This window comes from Pomacea canaliculata, linkage group LG1 (genome assembly GCF_003073045.1).
Source record: "Pomacea canaliculata isolate SZHN2017 linkage group LG1, ASM307304v1, whole genome shotgun sequence".
NCBI classification, from domain to species: domain Eukaryota; kingdom Metazoa; phylum Mollusca; class Gastropoda; order Architaenioglossa; family Ampullariidae; genus Pomacea; species Pomacea canaliculata.
The window spans coordinates 16,806,111-16,826,556 of record NC_037590.1 but is presented as its reverse complement, the minus strand read 5'-3'; the positions used below and the strand labels follow the sequence as shown (position 1 = coordinate 16,826,556).

At 38.2% G+C, this 20,446-nt stretch overlaps 1 protein-coding gene across 2 annotated transcripts; it reads right to left on the bottom strand.

Annotated features, from left to right (window-relative positions):
• Positions 1 to 12,087: 12,087 nt before the first annotated feature.
• On the bottom strand, positions 12,088 to 20,260 carry LOC112573586 (probable E3 ubiquitin-protein ligase MGRN1). Of its 2 annotated transcripts, none has more exons than XM_025254090.1 (14): positions 20,064 to 20,259; positions 18,897 to 19,015; positions 18,591 to 18,679; positions 18,194 to 18,337; positions 17,622 to 17,739; positions 16,622 to 16,685; positions 15,946 to 16,106; positions 15,517 to 15,747; positions 15,202 to 15,316; positions 14,816 to 14,885; positions 14,251 to 14,424; positions 13,716 to 13,818; positions 13,325 to 13,490; positions 12,088 to 12,604 (listed from the first exon to the last, which is right to left on the bottom strand). In XM_025254090.1, exons 1-14 carry the CDS (start codon positions 20,152 to 20,154, stop codon positions 12,366 to 12,368), a joined length of 1,884 nt encoding a protein of 627 aa, XP_025109875.1. In that variant the 5' UTR covers positions 20,155 to 20,259; the 3' UTR covers positions 12,088 to 12,365. The 2 variants fall into 2 exon arrangements, with proteins under 2 accessions (XP_025109875.1, XP_025109885.1); XM_025254100.1 differs by having other exon boundaries at positions 12,440 to 12,604; positions 13,321 to 13,490; positions 20,064 to 20,260.
• Positions 20,261 to 20,446: the final 186 nt, after the last annotated feature.

Below are 20,446 nucleotides of genomic sequence, written 5' to 3'. Positions count from 1 at the left end.
AAGTTAGGAACAGAATTTATCTTCGAGGATACTTTGTATTGGAGTTGTTACAGATTAAGGTGAAACCTTTTGGGCACTTTTCTAAAGCAGTTTAATTGCCATTGATTACCGTTCTCGAATCTTTGTCCAGCAAGACTTTAACAAAGTCTTCTACTTCCTTCAACACTTCTTTCAGAAAAAAAAAATGTTATTCTTCTTGACAGAAAAATCAATCCGTATGATCATACAAAAAATTATTATTAGTAATCTTTGAGTTTTTTTATCTGTAGGTGGAGTTGCGCCTGCTTCTGCTTCCTTGTTCAATCACGCATGACCACTTTCTCGTTAACCTTTCGAGCGTTTAGGGCGCCATTCCACACGCTCCACGTCTGCTGGCACAGACACCCATAGATCAAACCCAGAGCATCGCATGCCAGTCTGAACCTCAGTCCTCACAGCCCCCGCGACACATCGGGTGTAATCCCACCCCAAGGTGCGCAGGCCTGCGTTGCGTGAGCGCTCCATCACTCTAAATCAGTACAGAGATTCCGCAGGTCTTAGGGCTACTTATACTGGTCAATAAATTCAATTCTCTCAAGAGCTTGGCCGGACCAAAGGTTGCCAAAACGACTGAAGATAATGGCGTGATTGCCGCCCCTGATTCACGAGCGACGTCACGGCGCGTGACACACTTGGTCCATTGTCGTCTGATCGCTGGAAGTTATGGCGCTGGTCGTCAGTCGCGACTCGGCTTTTGGCGACGGAGCGAATTTCACAATGATTCTACAGAAACTGGACAAAGTTTTCTCTTTTTTTTTTTTTTAATTTTGGTTTCTGTTTGTTTGTTTCTACAAAGTCAATTTCTCTTTTTGTTTTTTTATCTCTTTTTTTTTTTGTCTCCCAACTCCTTTCTTTTTCTGTCATTTTTTTCAACACTCTTCATTATTTTCTTTTACTTTGTTGTCTTTATGTTGCAATTTTTTTTTCAATGTTTCTTTTTAATTTCTGGTCACTTTTTTATATTTTTTTGTTTTATTTACTTAGATCTTCTCTCTATTTCTGTTTTTTCACTTGTTTACTTCTTTTCCATTGCACTGCTGACAGTGAAGTTTTAGCGTGGTTAGAATAAAAAAAAAAAGCGTTAACGTACTGGTCAACAGAGTTTCTGACAACAAAGGCCTGAGATCTTCGAACAACACTGATGATGAATACTGATTCTTCCAAAGCAACTTTTTATGTAATTCTTGTTTTTCGTTGTTCCTTTGGGTACTGGTGGAACTGCTTGTTGCTCTTGCTTTTGTTTTTCAGTCTCCAAACGACATGAACTTTTAGTTTGCTCTTCCGTCTCAGTCTGGATGTGAGGATGTAACCGAATTGAGACAACATTTCAAGAAATTTAAACTTTTCGAGGATGTCTGTGAATTAGGACAGCCTTTCAAGAAATTTAGACCAATTCTGGAAGAGCAGCTCGACATGGTCAACAGACGGCCATCTCTGGACTATCGTGCCTATAAAATGTACAAGTCTTCTTCGATCGTTTCTTCATCTGACGGGGAACGAATTACACTGTCTTCCAGTATCAAAGTAGGTGTACAACCAGATATAGTTAGATACAAATCATCGGACATTGAGACCTCGGTTCTGCTCCTATAATTCATTAAGCTAAGGAAACCTGCCAGGGGAAAGGGGAAGAGAGAAGAGAGAGACTATTCTCCTCGCAGACAGGGAACCAGTCTGTCCAAGACTCCTGGCCAAACGTCCATCAGACAGGCTCGAGCGTACATTTGCACGCGTCTGCACTAACTGGCTGTTCCAATTTACTGAAGAAATGAGTTTTCGCAAAACGTCGAAGACTGTCCGCAGAGACGACTGTTTACCAGTGCGAATGCAAACACGTGGTATTTTTTCCCTTGTGTGCCGAACAAACATCTGACCTGTGATTTTTTTCTTCCTAATTACACAGGACGAGGTAAGTCTGGGATCGCGTACCGGCCTGGCACCAATGTGACGTCACAAACTTGTGTTTCAGTCTGTTGGGTTCGCCCGGACGAAGCTGAAGGGGTTCATTAATGCGTACTGTACGCAATTTTTTGCGTAAGCAGAAGCCCGTGTTTAAAACTAATTGGTCGTTTAAATAGATTCAAGTATTGTTAATTAATTATTGATTAATAAATAAATTAACTGTATTATATGGAGTTCAGTATGTAAGGAGTTAACTTCTTTATCGATGTGAAACAGAAGAGTTAGTATTTTCTTAAAAGGTCTAGCTGGGTGAATATTTTTCTTCCTAATGATTGGTACAACTCAGCGCAAGATACGATTCCCTTCTCCCTTCTGGATGAGTGTTCTCCACCTTCCATTCTCGAGATACACGTCTACAAACATCACCATGTTCAGGAAGAGGTCACTATTCACACCGTGCTAGTCACATTGTGCTAAGGACAGACGAACCGACTAATATATTCCCCTGTTTGCCATGCAGTGTCAGACATCCGCGACTTGGTGCTGTGGACCCGACAAAGACAGATGGGCGTGACGGGGAGACAGGGCACTGGGTGACATCGCGGTTAAGTGACTACTCTCCATAGCCTTAGCTATGTTTATGTATCAAGAAGATGTTTAAAGTCATAAATCCTCTTCCGAGACCCATCAGGTATTTACCTCAAAAACGTTGGCGCATCCATGCAACTGCTGTAAGAAACTAAACAGGAACAGGAACTCTCCGAATGGTGCTTCTCTACAGACTTACATCCACTAATGTTTCATCCTGTCGAGAGGTCTCAAGCCGCCGAAAAATATAAGTTTCTAAGAGAATTAAAGGCTGGCTTTAAGCTTTAAACCAAATATTTCTGTCAATACAGAGTTTTTGCTACTTTCTCGCTCTTTTTTTACCAGTGTGTGTGCGCGCGAGAGAGAGCGCGTGTGGCATTTTCTATTTTGTTATTTTTGACAATTTTAGCTGGATGACTAATATTCCTGTTTGTTTTTTTTTTGGTTCGCTAAATCTGTCAAAAGCAAATCAGGGTTAAAAATCGAAGTTACGGCTATTTTCTTATGGATTTTTTTATCCGCCGTCTGGTACCATTTTGGGTCTCCGTCGGAAGACTGGAGCAAAGGGCCTTCATTTGGCTTGCGTGCTGCATTTGGATGGGGATGCTGGGGATGGTGGTTGTGGGGAGAAGGAGAGAGAGAGACAACTGGTTGATGGAAGAACTAGACACTTGGGTGGTGGTCGTGTTAGGTGGTGCTGCCCAGGATAGTGGGAGGTTGTTAAAACCATTTGGATCAACAGGAAAATAATGCGATGAACACTACTCATCGGCGTCTTCAAAATTAAATCTCTCTTGTGAACACACAAGCAGGGGAAATGAACTTATTGATCTTCAACACAAGATTGCAGACTAATGACCTGGAGATAGTGATGCTAGCCTCGATGCTGCAGGACAGAGAAGTCATGGGTTTTCGGCCAGAAAAGGCTTAGGACTTCAGCCTCGATCACAATGTTCATATTTGTTCCATAAAGTATGGATCACAATTCTCTGCAGTACATTTTTAAAATTTGAATTTCGCTTGTCTGTTACCGAATACCAAAAGGTTGTCGAAAGTGCGCCCTTCTTTAGATCCGAAAGTAGAGCAGTGTGACCTCAGGGTCATATGGGTGTGAACCCCTTTCAAACGAGCCGTGACATCGTTAGATGGCCTGCGCGCCTCACCTCTCTCCTGTGGACTCGAAAGAAAATTGTATGAGGAGATAACACCTTTGGATCGGCGTTTCTTTATGCGTACACGTGTGCACAGACAATTTGAATAATGTGGAATCTGTTATTACAAAAATGTCTGTAAACAATGGTCGAATCGACTTGATCGAATCGATAGAAGTTTGAATCAACCGCCGACCTTTCACCCTCTGTATACGAAAACAGCGAATGAAGCCGCTTCGGTCGAATAGAGACTGCAGTTCAAAGTTTAGTAACCTGCGTGCATCCTCATTAAAATCTCAGGAAAAGTATGTTGTTAATCGAAGAAAACATGTCTGTACACTTTAATTTAACATTTCTCAACAGTCTGAGCACGTTCGCTCGCGTCAAAGAGGAGTTGTCGCTCCGGGTGAGTTGACCTTTCAGGAGTCGTGTTCGGGTTTCACGTGCAGCGCTCAGCTCGGTGGCGTGCAATGTGCATGCGAATAATTCATGACCCCCGTGTGGAGGGCACTCAGCCCCAGGATGTGCAAAAGGGGTCGTGCAGTTCAAAAACCACCAGGGACCGTAGTTCTGGTACACAAGCAAGGTCTCCTCACTGCTATAGCTACAGACCGGAAGTGTCGTTTGAATCCTGTAATTGAAAAAAGGCGCAGATCAAGGAGTTTGGCTCATAATCATCCTTTCCACCCAAATCTTGAGTACAATATACAGTTGTGGCTACGGAAGTTTAGGTATTGAGCGGAAGTAAAGTAAACCCCGAGGTACACCTCTGGTTCATAACTACCGCCTCAAGATAAACCGTAGCATCATCGCTGGGGTAGAGATGACAGTTTGAGGACAGCAGAGGAGAGACATAGTCGGGAAAAAGAAATCAGTGATAAGAGGTCTAAACAGTTTAAGAATATTTTTGCACTTTTTATCGTCACACCGTGAGAAAATAGGTAGAGGTCATATCCTAACCTTTTCAGGTCGTTGGGGTTGGGTGGGTGGGTGTGTTAGGTATTTTGTCGTGGACAGCTTTACCTGAGGGCGGTGTTCACCTCCTCTCCCTCGCTTCCTTACCTTCCCTAACCCTCTGTGATGTCAGGTACCCATTCTCGCCAGCTGGGTCGACTATAAAAGTTTGCTGCGCTAATCGGGAATTGAACCAGCGCTCTCAGTTTTGGACGGCAGAGCTCTAACCACTCGGCTACCCGCTTCCCCACGCACCCTCTGCTGACATTGCTGTGGCAGACGCGAGGGATTTCAATGGTTGGGTGGGGGACAAAATGAATTACACGTCTGCTGCTTTCATACGTCCATATTTTTCCTGAACTGACAGTTGCCCGGAAGAATGTTCAAATGAGAGAGAAAGGAAGAGAGAGAAGACAGGATGAAACAGATGCGGGTTGATTTCTAAACGATCGCCACTGGTAGCCAGTGAATTTGAGCGATCGTAGGGTGGTTTGTGGACAACGTTAAGAGAATCGGTGAGAGCGAAGTGATGGAATGCAGACAGGCAGACAAATAGGAAAAAGGGAAACGATAGACGGGGCACGAAATAGAAGAAGAAAAAAAGAAACGCGGATGCTATTATTGTACGGCCATTTGAAAACACGCCATCAAACCCAGTTTATTTTTGAGTAGAGGAGACGGTTTCCACAGTGACAGCTCGCAGTTGTTTTTAGTTTTCGAGAAATTTCTTCTTAAAGCATCGTAGAGTTTGTCCCTTTTTGTGAGACTATTTCTTCTGAGCTCAATTTCTCGATGGAAACTGGATAAAACAAAAGGCGGTTGCAAACGTCGGTCATCACAGCATGCGTTCTTTCATTAACGGCTGCAAGACCTTCCTCTTTCAGTAGGAGTTTTCTTCCTCTTTCATTTTTGTCTGGTGGTTCTGACTGCTATTTTTAGTATAACAACACAAAGTGTGTTCCTCCAAAGTACCATGTTGATATAACCACGAACTTGTATTATTGGACTGCTGGCAGACGATTTTTTTTTCCCAACTATTAAAACGAGGCAGGAGTGTACAAAGCTTCCGGTTTATTCACATTCTTTGTTTATGCTAACCGAAACTAGCAGTGGAGAACCTCGCAAGAGGCTAAACGTTGGTCTCTGCAGACAGACAGCAATCCATCTATACGCATCCGTGATATAACAGAACTCATGAAAGAATTAAAAAGAGTTTAAATGAAAAGCTTAAAGCTGTTACACATATTAAACATTGCTGACAATGTGGTGGTTTCGTCCTGTCCAAAAATTGGTTATTTGATCTCTCTCGTTGTTTTCCCCTGTGTGTGTGTTCGCACAATTTGTCTCCCAAGACTTCCACCTCATTGTGCGCGTCTATGAGGGAGAAGGGACGACCAGTGGCTAACCAACTCAAAGAAATGGCCGGAGAGGCTCAGCACGGAAATGACGTCTCTTCCTCAATCGGCTGGCTCCCCCTGCCTGATTGCCGCCCAGACTATTTCATAGAGAGCGTTCATAGTTTGGGAGGTATAAAGCCACGAGACAGTCCATAGACAAATCTGGGAACCATAACTATACTGTTCGACGTTGAAGAGAACACATCTTTAGTCCGCGGAATTACTCCTAGAAAATCTACAAATATTGGAAACTAATCTTACTTCACTTATCTCTCTTGCTGTGCAGGAAATGTATACAAATGTGGAAACAGGTCGGTCAAGTCGAAAAGTGGAATGGAAAATGCAAAACTAAGACTTTTACAAAGAAGAGATTTTTTTAAGAGGATAAAAATGAGCCTAAACTCACATCCAGATTTAAATAAACAAAATAGAAACTGCAGGAGAGAGTGGGAGGCAGTTGCTGGCTATACAAAGAAAATACAAAGTGCGTTTAACAACGTGACTGCCTCGTAAGTCGACTGATGATGACAGGTGGCATGATTCGAGTCACGTGGGACTGATGAGTCGCCCACGTGTTCCATGATGCATCTGTTACCTACAGTGAGTCGAACATACCTGTGTGTGTTTGTGTGATCTAATCAACCAAATGACGCATCTTGTGGCTTGTTCTTGTCCACCTACAATCTCCGTCAAGTTCTGCAGGAAGCGACACCATTCACCCTCACCTCCACTCTGCCATTCATCAGCTCCTGTAAGCTATTTTTAGCATGACCCTGTCAAAGGGTCGACCAGCACGTTTTACTACAATCGCTCGCAGAAGCTGCCGTGAGAAAACCTACTCCCCCACCTCAACCATCCCAGTTTCCATGTCAACCGCTCCTCCCTGCAGACTCAGCATGTGCTGGAAGAGCCGGACAGACAGGTTAGGGCACCGTGACAACAACCACGTGTGACAGCACGTTCAAACGGAAGGTCAGTCACGCTCCAGTTGTTGTCGGTCTCCAGGTGATACATCAAACTCACCTGCCCTCACAAGAGCACGCTCCTGACCTGAAGTTCGCCGCCCTAAAGATGTGATAGACGTATTCGTTCTTTTTTTTAAAAAAAAAAAGTAGTACAAATAAATTAAGACTATCGCGACTGTCGGAACAAAACTTCTACAGGAAAAGGAACATTTTTGAGCAGTATATCAAGATTAATAGATTGTTAGTGCACCCGTCTCTCCAAGGCTGGTAATCTGAACAGCGCTTGCACTCCGTTGAGAGGTTGCACACCGTCAATTTCCCGTTTACACGGGACTGGCAAGCCGAGGTGTATTATTTACAAGAAGACAAATACACGAGGCCATCATCTGAAACGAGAGTACCCGCACACAGTCCCTTATTGTCTTGTACGATGAGTGTAGACAAAAGCGACCGAAACCTAATACTATTCTAGTTTACATAAACTGAGTTTACTAATGATAAGATTCCTCTCTTGTTATATAATTTGCCTTGCAAACATTCTATATTTCCATAGAAACAACTGTTATGGACCATCTTAATCGGATATAGTAACATTTGCCAGAGATGTTACATCTTCCACAAGATACCCCGTCACCCACTCGCACGACACACTTTTGTTTTCTTCCTTTCCCATTCGTTCGTGATGTTTACAAAAATAAAAAAATTGACATGAAAGTTGATTTTAATGAAACACTTTATTTTTCTGACAATTGCAGCATGCTTGCAATCCATCTATTGGATATCACAATCACGTTAACAAAATAGTATATGATAATGAATGGTTTTTAAGTCGACTTTTTCGTTTGTTTGCTTGTTTGTTTAGAGAAAGCATACGGCACTGATATTACAATACTGGTCACCCTCTGAGACTCGTTATTTACAAAAGAACTGTGGAGAGAGTGAGAGGGGAGACCGAAGACACGGATAATGAGCATGGAGAGGAGAGGGCGAGCTCTGAACCTTCAGATCACACCCTGTCTGCCGTCTGCATCAGTCCGATATGCATCCCTCGAAAGCCCCGGCAGAGAATGGCGACATCTATATTGTCATGACTAGCGAGCACTGCGTAAGCCTAAACATGAAAACAAAATCAAGCCTTTTTTTTAAAAAAATTCAAAAGTAGTCTTCGCAAGAAACACCGATAATGCCATGGCATCCTCACTGAAGTTCAAGCTGTTGTATTAACACCATCGTGCGTTATATATACACATTATTTACATTCGTGAGTACCCATACAATCTCGTTGCAAAGCCTTGTCCTGCAATTTAACTCGCGTTGAGAGATGGGTTGAGGAAAAAAGATAGCCTCGCCTGAAAAATGTCGAGAGACTATGGGTTTGCTGGCAAGCAGAAAAAGCCCGTGTGACCTACTTCAACCAACGACAATGGATTAGATATTTTTAAAAAATGATCCAACGCACCAATCTGTCGACTTTTGTCCTCTTCCCAAACTATAGATCCTCTCCTTGCTTCTTGTATGGTTCATAAGCACAGTAGGTAATGACAATAGACGAGATATACCCAGAACACAGCTTTTTTTGACAGGCAGGTGTCCATCCGTTGATGGGATTAAGAACGACCGCCAAATCTGCCATCAAAACACGTATTTAGCCCCAGCAGATAAGAGCAGTGAGAGTTCTGAGCATCTAAAGCTTTGCTCGAATGTCGAAGTGTTGCACTTTCACAATAAATACTCCAATTCGCAATCTCTTGTGTTGTAAATAACATCAGAGAAGGAAGTTAAAAGTGAAAAAGTACATATTAACCGTTCTTGTCCAGCAACATACGCAGAAAGAAATTCAATCAGCTCAGTTAATGCCTCTTCTCCTGTACACCAACGATGTATCTTTCTCCCGCTGGGTTTTCAACAGCAAAAACCATAAAACAGAGGCGGCAGTGAGAAAGAGGCCATTTGCTTCCAACATTTCGCAGGCAAACGGCGAGCAAGAGGAAGGTGGTCAAAGCTCAAGATACCAGCGAGCAGATTCTGGTCAGCACGTCAAAACCTTGTGGGTCATGAGTTCGATTTTGGAGACGCTCCATCTCACAGTCGCCCAGCGATGCTGGCGCCATCTGCCAACACACACGCTCCACTACTGCTACTACTCTGCATCCCACACAAGAAAATTGGCAATGCGAAACCTGTGGCTGAGATATTCTGCACTCTACACTTTGTACAAAGGTACCTGGTGGTACTGATTCACTCTTTATGTAGCTGGGCCCATGCCATAATGAAACGAAAAACCAAAGAAGAAAAAAAAATCAAACTGAAAAGGCATTGAACATTTGTCCCAGCAGACGTCCAAATCACATGGATGCTACCTCACCCTATCCACAGATTGGGAGTCTAAACAAAGCAGAATAGAAACTGAATGAAGGTTAGTCCCTGTGGAATTTCTTTTAACCATAGAAAAATGATATAGCGCCACCAATATTTCTTTAACTTTTTGTTTAAATGGATATCTCTATAAGCCCTGATCACAATATGATACAAACTGTAAGTTTCAAATTATAAATGGCACAACATCAAATGATCATAAAAAATTAATTAAATTATGATACAAACATGAAATGATAGACATAATAATGATATGTCAGATCTCGGCCTGATCCATCAACAAATATAGACATTTTACTCATCCCATTAAAAAAAAAAAAAAAAAATCATGAAATACTAGTATAAAATCTCTAGAAATGCTGGTTATGTTTCTACTCTTGGATACATACACCAATACTCACTGAAAACAATAAAACTCTGGAAAGAAAAGGTAACATGAATAAGACAATTTTCCAACCCTTTTTTTCTGTTTAGATAAATTTTACATTCACTGCCCCCATTAGGGAAAAGGAGCATGAATGAAATGAGCTGTAACCAGATTTGCAGCAAGAGGATCCTCACCACAAGAAAACAAAAAACAAAAACATAAACATTAATGATGTTTAACAAAACATTTGTTTTAAAACATTCCACCTACCCATCTTAGCTCTTTGCCAGAGAGTTTTGTGATACAAATTACAAAAATTGAAAAGAAATCATCTTTATGCTATCCAGGTTAACAGACTGACCCCTTAAGTTATGCTCACTGTTTAGTCACTAGTCCAACTTTTGTGAAATAGACATTGTTAGCCTATTCTAGTTTTACATCAGCTACGGACAATATATATATACTTTGATGTGTGCTCACTGAGTTAAAGCACAGTTGCATTCAAGTGCATCTTTACATACATGCAATCAGACAATATAATCAATATACACAAATATGGTTTGTCCGAAAATATAAAATATTTCAAGAATACTAAGCTGATAATATGCAATAAGTGCAAATAATTCTTTTCATATTTCAGTATTCCTCCTTAAACTAAGAAAAATCAATGTCCTATCCGGTATTTAAGTTTCAAATGTGTATTTTCTGATTAAATGCCACATAAAGCTACAATAAGTTTTTCAAAACTAATAAGCTACTCACATAAAAAGATACTCATTTGTGTTCCAAACTTAGCATTTTACCTTCAATGAAGCATCTTTATAAGTAACTCTGGTTCAAATTTATTTTGCCGATATACCATGGGAAGGTAATACATAAGCAGTAAATTCATTGGTTAGGTCCCTTGCACAACCCCAAATGTTAGCCAGGCATAATGCTGCATCTGCGGTCAAATCAATTATTCAAGTGATGCTTGGGGTTAACTACTTTTATACAAACTTCCAGAACTGGGTAACTGTTTTAAGAATTTTTTAACACATTTACTTCAACCATAATCATTAAGGTTCTCTCTTTTCCTTGCATTTCTATTGTTTTCACTCTTTTTCTCTCTCATTCACACACACATATACTGATGTATAGTTTATTTACGAATGCTGCAGTATTTTGCAACCTGCATTTAAAATATGCATAGATTCACCTTGCACAAAATGCCCAGTGAAAATAAGGCTGCAATGTCTTGCTATGTGCTGCTTTTTTGCTAGATTATCAGTAGATTCCTAAAAGCATATCTAGACCTGGCACTGATGCAAAAATTATAACAAAAATAACAATTTTCAAAATTTGGGGGATTGAAAGCATTATTGCAATGAAATCAGTAACTCATATGTTCTTTCCTTAATCAAGTATAAATGCACGTGAACACCATATAATGTATTCTCATTCCTACAGGCAGCATTACAGAATAGTTTGAAAGCCCCCAGACTGTTAGTATAATAGCAGTTAAATAAGTTGTCATATCTTAATATTGTAAGGGTAAAGGAGCAAAAAACTTTACAGCTATATATTTATTACTAGCTCTATCAAGCCTCTAAAGAATAAGTCAAGTGAATATATCCTTGCAGATATATAAAGGGAAACAGACATAAAGAAAGGTAAGTTCAAACAAAGTTTAATCATAAGTTTTTAGTTAAGCTGTTGGTGACAAATGCAAGTATTTTCCCTACTTTTGCCAATGATGGGAAGTTAAACCTATTCAATTTGATTCACATACATTAAAAAAAAAAATCAAGGAAAAAGATTACTCCTGCCTATCTCAGGAAATTATCATTTGTAATTTTTTTTTTTTTTTAGTCTCTAATGATGGCCGTTGAAGAGTCTAAACTTTTTAAAGTGGAAAGAACAGTCCCAAGATAAACAATAAGCAGTAAAAACTGCAACAATTAAAAAGAACCGACACTCAACTTTCACATCAATATTTTCTAAGTACATACAAACAGCATCACAATTTACAGCTTTGTATAATTTAAATTATCATTCACAGAATTTACTTCTACCCTCATCTCAACACATTTCAACAGATGTGCAGCAAAACAATTGAACTCTCTCCTTTTCCCTTTTTCACACCCTTCCTTTTGCAATATCATATCTCAGTTCTTTGGTTCCTTTTTGTGTTTCGGTATTTGATTTTATTCTTCGTTTAGTACGGTTGTTTATTCTTTTAAAGTTCATATGTTATTTGTTTGTTTTCCTGTCCCTTGTATGCTGTCCATGTTTCGTTCTTGTTCTTAAGCACTAAGAGTATGCTCCTTAGGAGTGTGAGTAAGCGCTTTACAAATTTGCATTTCTTATTATTATTAACACAACCTTCAGTTAAAAGTAATTAAAAAAATTAACATTCTTACTTCTCCACTAACTGTACCAAAAGAGAACAAAGAATGCAATACAAGAAAAAAAAAAAACAACCTGTAAACATCTATAATTTCCTTCATTGCTCTTCTTGCTCATTTAGAGTTTAATAAACACAAACACATACCAGTTTCTTTTAATGCCGAATCATTTTCTAGCCTTGCTGCTACACCTTCATGCCTTTTCTTATCATTTCCACAGAAGCATCCAGACAAATGATTCACACAGCCATCTTCCTCTGATCCTCTCCCTCTCCTTGAGTCAGCAAAGCATGTGAGCTACAGTTGCTGCCAAAACTGGAGCTCTCAGTCCCTGATCCTGGGGTGTCAGATAAAATGAGGTGTTCTGAAGATTGAAGAACTTCCATCTCTTCAGGGTTTGTCTGCTCTGACAAAGTTCCAGACACAACGGAAAGTTCTGAGGACATCATTCCTCTAGGATCTGACAAAGTGTAGCTCTCTGGGGGGAAAAACATACAACACACATATAACAATATACATTCTGTATTTATACATATATTAAGACATATATGTGTGGTATATATATATCAAAATATGTATTAAGACAATTTGCATATATATTAAAATATACATATACAGACAATGCAGTATAATAAGATTGGAATAAATGGATAATCCTGCTCTTTCACCAAGACTGTGCGAAGTACAATAGCGAAACTTTTAAATTTGACTAATATCTGAATTCTTTCAAGATTACTATTTTCTTTCTGGAAGAATATACCACTACTGTATCCTTCTATCTCCCTTGGCAATCAGATTGAACTGAATACGAGATAAAACAATTTTGAGAAGGACATTAGTGTTGCACAAAATTTTTGAAAGCTTTAATTAATTGGAGTATAACTTGGATGATAAGATCCTATTGACTAGCACAAATTGAGACATTACTATGAAATTATCCTGACGTTAATGGCAAACTTTTAACTTAATATAGTTTGACCTAAGAGAGGGAACTGAGGAGCACACATTGTGCCATCTACCCTAGTGGTCATTCTTTGCTAATTGCTTCCATCTTGCCTGACAAATATCCTCGAATCCCTTTACCAGATTGAATCCATTCTTTCCTGCTGATGGTAAAAGTTTGACCTTTAAAGAACAATGAAGTTTGAGATTATAGATAAATGATGATTTCAGTGTAAATAACACTTCACAGACCCACCATCCTCTGCTTCATCTTCATCATAATCTGGTTCAGGCTCAGTCTCAGAGCTATCTTCCCTTTCATCATCTGCCATATCCCCAGCTGTAAGCTGGCAACTTATTTCCCCTTTACAGCCTTGGCAACCTGCCTTCCAGCCTGGAGAAGGCAATTCTTCCACAGATTTCTGAAGTATAATGAAACATATATGAGGATGCATGCAGCATTAAATGCATGCACATAAGGGGCTGTACACATGAAATCAAATAATAATGCAACTACATGACAAGGCTCCAAAATAAGTTACTCTGCAAAGCAGTTAGAAATAAATGTCAAGAATGCCTATGAAATGTAGCAGTCCTCTAATTCATAGAAAACCTTTTATTTAGTACTAGAAGTATCAAACCTTCACCTTGTTGTTTGCTCTGCAATGGGTCACCTGTATGTCTGGTGGCAAATCTTGCCCAACTACTGCACAGTCTTCTTCTAACACTCTCTTCTCAGGTGATCGTCTCCTGCAACAGAAAATTGCTTCAAGTCTCCAACATCAGCTGCATTTTCAGGGTGAATTTGAGGGTAAATTGCTCTAGACGTCCACATAATGAATCTCAGTCTCATGCAGACAATACGGAGAAAAGCACTTACAAGGGGAATGCACCAAATAAATACTAAGGTTAGGCTCGTCAAAGATTTTCTCCCTTGAAATCTAAGTAAATGTACCATGGACTTAAATACAGAAGTCCATGAAGGTAGCACAGTATCTGGTAATAAGCAAAGGAGACAACACTAGCACATTTGCATTCACTATTACTATCAATTTCTTGGGCTTTTTTCTGCACAAGTTACATTTCACCAACCCATATCTTTGTCTGCATTACAGATTCTTCAAATCAGTGTATATACTGTAGGATTGTTGACAAATTCAGATAGAACTGGCAATGCAATACCTGTCCACCACATCTGGGACTATCTGGGTCAGGTCAACATCAGACAAAGGAGTGGTGATGGCTACATCATCACCCTGTTCCTCTTTTCCCTCATCTTTTTCATTGTTCTTTTTCTCAATAACTGCTGCTGGGTCCATTTCTTTTTGATACTCAATGGATGTTGACAGAGAGATCCTGGAAAAAAAAAACCCTTTAGAATACCAGGTAAATAAAATAAAAGCATGTGTTACAGCACACATGGTGGACAAGCATTGTCTAAACATTCATTGACCTTTTAGAGAATATGGGTGAACAATTTGATGAGAATTGGATTAATTAAATTTAATTAATTTGACAGAATTATTTTGATTACAGTAACATTTTTGTAGCTGGTAGCTCCAAACACCGCTATAATGGGAATAAAATCACTGGAAAATATTTTGAAAAGTATGACAGAACACAAGACAGAAACTCTAGATCTTAAAAAAAGAATCAGCTAAAACACTACATAGCTAAAAATTACCATAAAATACAAAATCTTTTAATTTTGTCTATATTTAAAAGGTTGTTAGTATATATGACTTACTTTGTTTCTTTGTGACCCTTTTTGTCCATTGTGAACAATGGGGTAGGTACCCCAATAGGGTGAGTGACACCTGGACACAAAGTGATGCACATGGTAAGAAAATTGACTAAAAAGAAGCACATAACCAAAATAAGACATATCACCTGTGACTTTACCTACAGTTAGCCTGGAACACTTTATTGTGTTACTACTTCCACAATAATCATAATTGGAGAAGGGAAAAAAGAATGTTTGACAGCAATCAATGAAGCAGTTAGCATAATACAGGTTCTCATTTTATGCCGTATCGAAAACGCTAAAAATTACTCATTAAATTCTAAGCTTCATCTTCACAGCGTCAGCAATTACGTTCTTAACAGCAGAAGTTAAGATTCAAATGATCTCACCTTCCATCTGCCCATTCTGTGGCACCACCTGTCCATTGAGAGCCTCCACCAAAGAGATGGCTTCAAACCCTGGGGGTACACCTTCCTGACTGACAGGATTTTCATCTGTCTCATTCTAAAACAGCCAACAACTGGTGATGAAGAAAATCATTGTAGTTGTCAACAAACATCTTGTCTATCCTACCAGCAATGTTCATGCAGAACAGCAGCTATTATTCTTCCAACACTACATCATTCTGACAGCAGCAACACATATGCATATGCAACAATGACTTTGCAATCATCCTGCCAATGTTTCATGCATGACACATTTACCTGCTGTTGACCCGTCACTGGTATTTTCTTCCTCATGGCACGAATCTGAAGCAAGGCTCGGAATTTGACGCGGCAGATGGGACACATGCTGGCCTGGTATCGAAGGGATTCTGCACACATGCTGCAAAGACACAGGTGTCGACATGGCAAGATGAGAGTGTCCCGCATGTCTGACATACAGATGACACATTCTGCTCCACTGTCTTCAACATCTTCATCAGGATCAATGTGCTGCAAATAAAGGCACTTACATTTGACAGAATACCAATCTTTAACCATTTTATGGATTCCAGTTTGACTGAACACTAACTCTGTGTAATAATAGCTACTAAGAAATGACCTTGCTGTTTACAAATAACCAACAGATTGACAGACATCAAATAAACTCATCACAAACACTAATTTTATTTCCCCAGAAAAAGCACAAACCTTCATTCGTTCCATATTTTTGTTCTCAATGCCATAGATCTCTTGCAGCAGATAGCATAGGCCATCCACAAACTGCTTCTGCTTGAGTGGTTTTATCAGGTAACTACCCTCTGGACTTTTTTCAATGACTGCATACATGATGTGTGAGTGGCCAGCATGTTCTAAATTTATAAAATGAAGAAAAGCTTTATGCAATCACCAACTTTCAATGCATCACATCAATGTTGATTCAGGGTATGAGAAGCAAATGCTAAATATTACAGAAAATCTTAACACAGCAAACAGAAAATTCTTGATCTAATGATCATTTCTAATTAGTTTTGAGAACTTTTCTACATGCTGCATTTAATATTTGTACAATATGATGAATTTTCAATTTTTATAAAAGAGAGAAAATATCTGCCATAACCAAAATTCATGTGAAGTGTTACAATTATTTTGTAGCAAGATAAGGATTACACTAGTTCTGTATTCTATAGACCAAGGAATAGTAGTTGATACTAATGCATATGTAGAACTACTGGACATAGGAAAAGAAATATTTTAAGTAAATAGCATTTCTGAAAAAGAAATAATCACATTATTATTTCACAATTCATCGATACAGTTTAGATTGCTAAAAACCTAAAATTGCACCAAATCATATATAAATTAGTAGTGAGCTCAGGGAAAATACCTTCTTCTTCAACTAGGCAGTGAATGACGATAGGAAAAATTTCCTTCTCAAAACTGTACTGCCACTGAAACATGCCCAACAATTTTGCTACAGAGCATCAGTCGAGATAACATGTCAATCTTGTTAATGCATTCTGAGCTGCCTTACTGAAAAAGACTAAACACTCTACTGACCTCCACCTTATCACTGAAGTAACAATCAATTGTGGCCTTATGCTCCTCGAGGAGTAATAGGGAATAAACAAACAATGATCAATAATTAAACTACCATTCCAATGCTACTTCCTCTATATGATCAACAATTAAACTACCATTCCAATGCTACTTCTTCTGTATGTCTGCATATTATTGCATGCACGTGTCAATGTGGAAGCCTACTGTTACAGTTTTCCAGACTGCATTTAGATTTATGAAAATATTTAGAAATTTTTTTTTACTACACAGCTTTATCTTAAAGATCTACATGCACACTTAATCACAAGATGCAAATTATAAGTGTTATATCAGAAAAGTGCAAACAAATCTTCTCCACTTCAGCGGTAGCATCAATGAATGAGACAACATTATAATAATCTAATGTGGTCTGTATGGAAAGCATCTAGTCATTTCAAAATCTGCCACATTTCATGTCATGATCTCCATCAAAATCTCTGTGGAATAAGTGGAATCCTCAGAACTTTTCACACTGTCAAAACCTGATTTTTATTTATTTGGTTTGCGCATGCTCAACATTTCTGGTGTTCTATGGTCAGTGTGAGTTGAACAATTGCACAGTACACAACCCCATTAAACAGCATCTCACTGCCTCACAGAATGACTCTTAAACCATGCAGTCTCTGACAAGTTTCATCAACGCTATGCAACCAGTCTTCAAGATACCAAATATGCTGGATAATTTTTAGACAGATCACTACATCTCCATATACTCAAGCTCTTTATTATGACAAACACTAGCTCATAAAGAATATTTATTTGGAGTAGGATGGGGGGAAAAAAATCACCTCTTCATCAGAGAATTTGCTTGGGTTAATTGTATGTGTTGGCTGGCTAAATAGCTGTGCAGCACCTCGCTTGTAATGAAAGCCTTCAGAACTCATGGCAGCACTTTTTGGATGATAACTGTTAAAACATGAAAAAAAGCATTAAGAATTTATCTGTTACCTGACAGAGAACAATGTTATAAGTAATAATTCTTTTTGTTCCCACAGAGTGAAATATTTTAGATAATTAACTCATCATGATTTCATGGTGGTTCTGGACTGATTATAATACTTAAAAGATATAAGTTGCAGAATCACAAGTATAACACATGCACACACCTATATAAGCACACAACAAAAACAAAATATTTTCCTGTATATTTGCATAGTTAAGTATAATAAACACATAAGTGGAAGTAAAACATATATATATATAGATATATATAAACCAGTTGAATTGAAATGAGACAAAAATCTTAAATGACCCATGGCATAAACAATATTCAAATCTTTTATCAAAGTACTATGATTAAAGTATGGATAACACAAAAAAATTCAAATCTCATTTTTTGGTATCATAAATATCAACTTACACAATCTGTCCACCTATGACCTCTTCAATTGCAAAGTAATGGATCCTGATGGTGCACCTCACATCCGAGTCGAAAACAAATTCAATATTATACAACGTGTTTGATTCTTCATGATCAAGTGGCACCTTTTCAGTAGCTATAGCCCTGGAAATTGAAGTCAGATGTGTCTGATCTACTCATGAAAAAAAACCCACACAATTTTCAACTTTCATATCTATTATCACACATAAGAAACGTCAGATCTTACTGCTTTAAATGACTGTAACCACTGTCAATAATAAATGACTAGTTTTTATATAATCACATCCTTTAACTGATCAAAGCATGACAGGGTGTGTTAATCTGAAATGACCTAGGATCCATGCAAACAGCTTTAAGTCACCGATTCTGTACTTACTTCACCAATCGCAGTGTATCTTTTCGAATATAAACAAGACTCTTCAGGGTTTTGGTTGGTTCATTTCCTGTGGGTACAGGATATGGAAACTGTCAAAGGGAAAAAAGCAAATAATCAATAAAAAAAATATTTAATCAAACTAAAATTTTTTTAAATTATTTCAAAATTACAACACCTGTTATTTTATTTAACATCAGTCTTCTTTTACTGTCTTCAAAAGGTACACTCAAAATACAGAGAAAGAGGATAGACACAAAAATGATTATTGGGGAAATCAAAATCCACTTTAAACAAAGTAAATCTCACAGGAACTGGCTTGTTTCCCAGGAAGTTGAGATCTTCGTTTTCACCAAACAGGTATTCTCCTGGTTGAGGAGATTCAAATCTTTCTCCTCCCATAATGAAATGAGTACCAAAATAACTGCCTGCAAACAAAAATGCTGTTTTCTTCAATCAGAACTTTAGGATTAATCCTCATCTTTTAAGGAGTTTGACATTTTGTCATTAGGATGTAAGTTAAATTAATTGAATACTTCCAGTTCATTTTTACTACCTCTTTATTCTTTAAAAAAGTGAAATGAGTTTGCTTTCATTATTGATATTATTATTTGCATTTTCAAGAAATAAATGCTGTCTCTTAAGATTTGTTTTAATAAGCAGTCTTATTCTGTTACACCTTATTATAACTGATACATGCAATCTCCATAAAACCATTAAAAGTGTGTTGTATTAAACAGATTTGAAAGTTTGTGAAAATGGGAACATATTGCTAACATATATATATATGTTTAAATAAAGTTCAAATCACTAAGCAGTTCAAAAACAAGACAAAATGTTTCTGCTAGTAGAGTATGCTGACTGTGACAATTAAGAGGGCAGATGTAAGTGATGTTTTTAACAGACACCTTTAAGTCTAAACTTAAAATGAATCTTTTCAGAATGATGACTTCACTGTGACCCTGTCCTGACTATCAGCATGCATAATGTGTGTCTATATATATAATTTGTGTAAGACGTTCTGAGCAAATCTTTGGAAAAGCTATATATATCCTCTCTATTGTCATTAATAACATACTGTAGTGTAGTGGTTAATAAAGATTTTTGTTTAAAACAAAGCAACCGATAATAAAAGTCAGTCGAAAATTTTCTGAAGCTGCAGTGAACAGTTTTTTACATTTTCCAGGGTAATCAGTGTGATGGAATGTGTGAGAGGGTCTGAGAAAAATAGAAAATGCAAAAAACACATTTGGTTTGATCCATGTCCTGGTAGTATGCAATAAGTGAACTAAAATATAATTAAGATAGTGTTGAAAATATTATTTTACTAACCAAAGACTGACCTAATAATGGAAAACTAGGTAATAAGCAGTGAAAGGAAATAAAGCCTCAAAGAATTAAGAAAATTTTATGAAATGAAAAAAACTTATGCGATCAAAACACTGATAAACCGAAGACAAAAAATAGCATTTCTACCTGTTTTGGGTGGATAACGATAGGCATTTACAGCCGATATATCCACGTTCTCCACACCTGTATTTCTTCTGTTCGATATTGTACTCCCCATATTTTATGTAACAGAACTTAAAAAGATTTATCAATGGATTTAGTAAACAATGATCTTTCAGCTCCACATAGCAAAGGAAAAGTAACAGGAAGTGACGACACACGCACTCCACTCATTCATTGATGATGTCACAAGTGATTTTTGAAACATCAACAACTTTACGAGACACCTATGAATCAAAGTTTTTTATTGCATCACAGTCTAGTCCTACCAGCACACTGAAAGGCAACCCACATAAATTAATGATCTTTATCTATTGAGATTAAAAATTTAGAAAATGTTATATAGAAGG

What these genes read in the sequence shown, in the direction of transcription:
- LOC112573586 (XM_025254090.1), bottom strand. Translation starts at nt 20,154, where the DNA reads ATGGGGAGTACAATATCGAACAGAAGAAATACAGGTGTGGAGAACGTG. An exon ending in CTGCCTAGTTGAAGAAGAAG is followed by an intron (nt 16,107 to 16,621) that starts GTATTTTCCCTG and finishes TTATAAATTTAG; the next exon opens with AACATGCTGGCCACTCACAC. An exon ending in ATTGCAGAGCAAACAACAAG is followed by an intron (nt 13,491 to 13,715) that starts GTGAAGGTTTGA and finishes ATTATACTTCAG; the next exon opens with AAATCTGTGGAAGAATTGCC.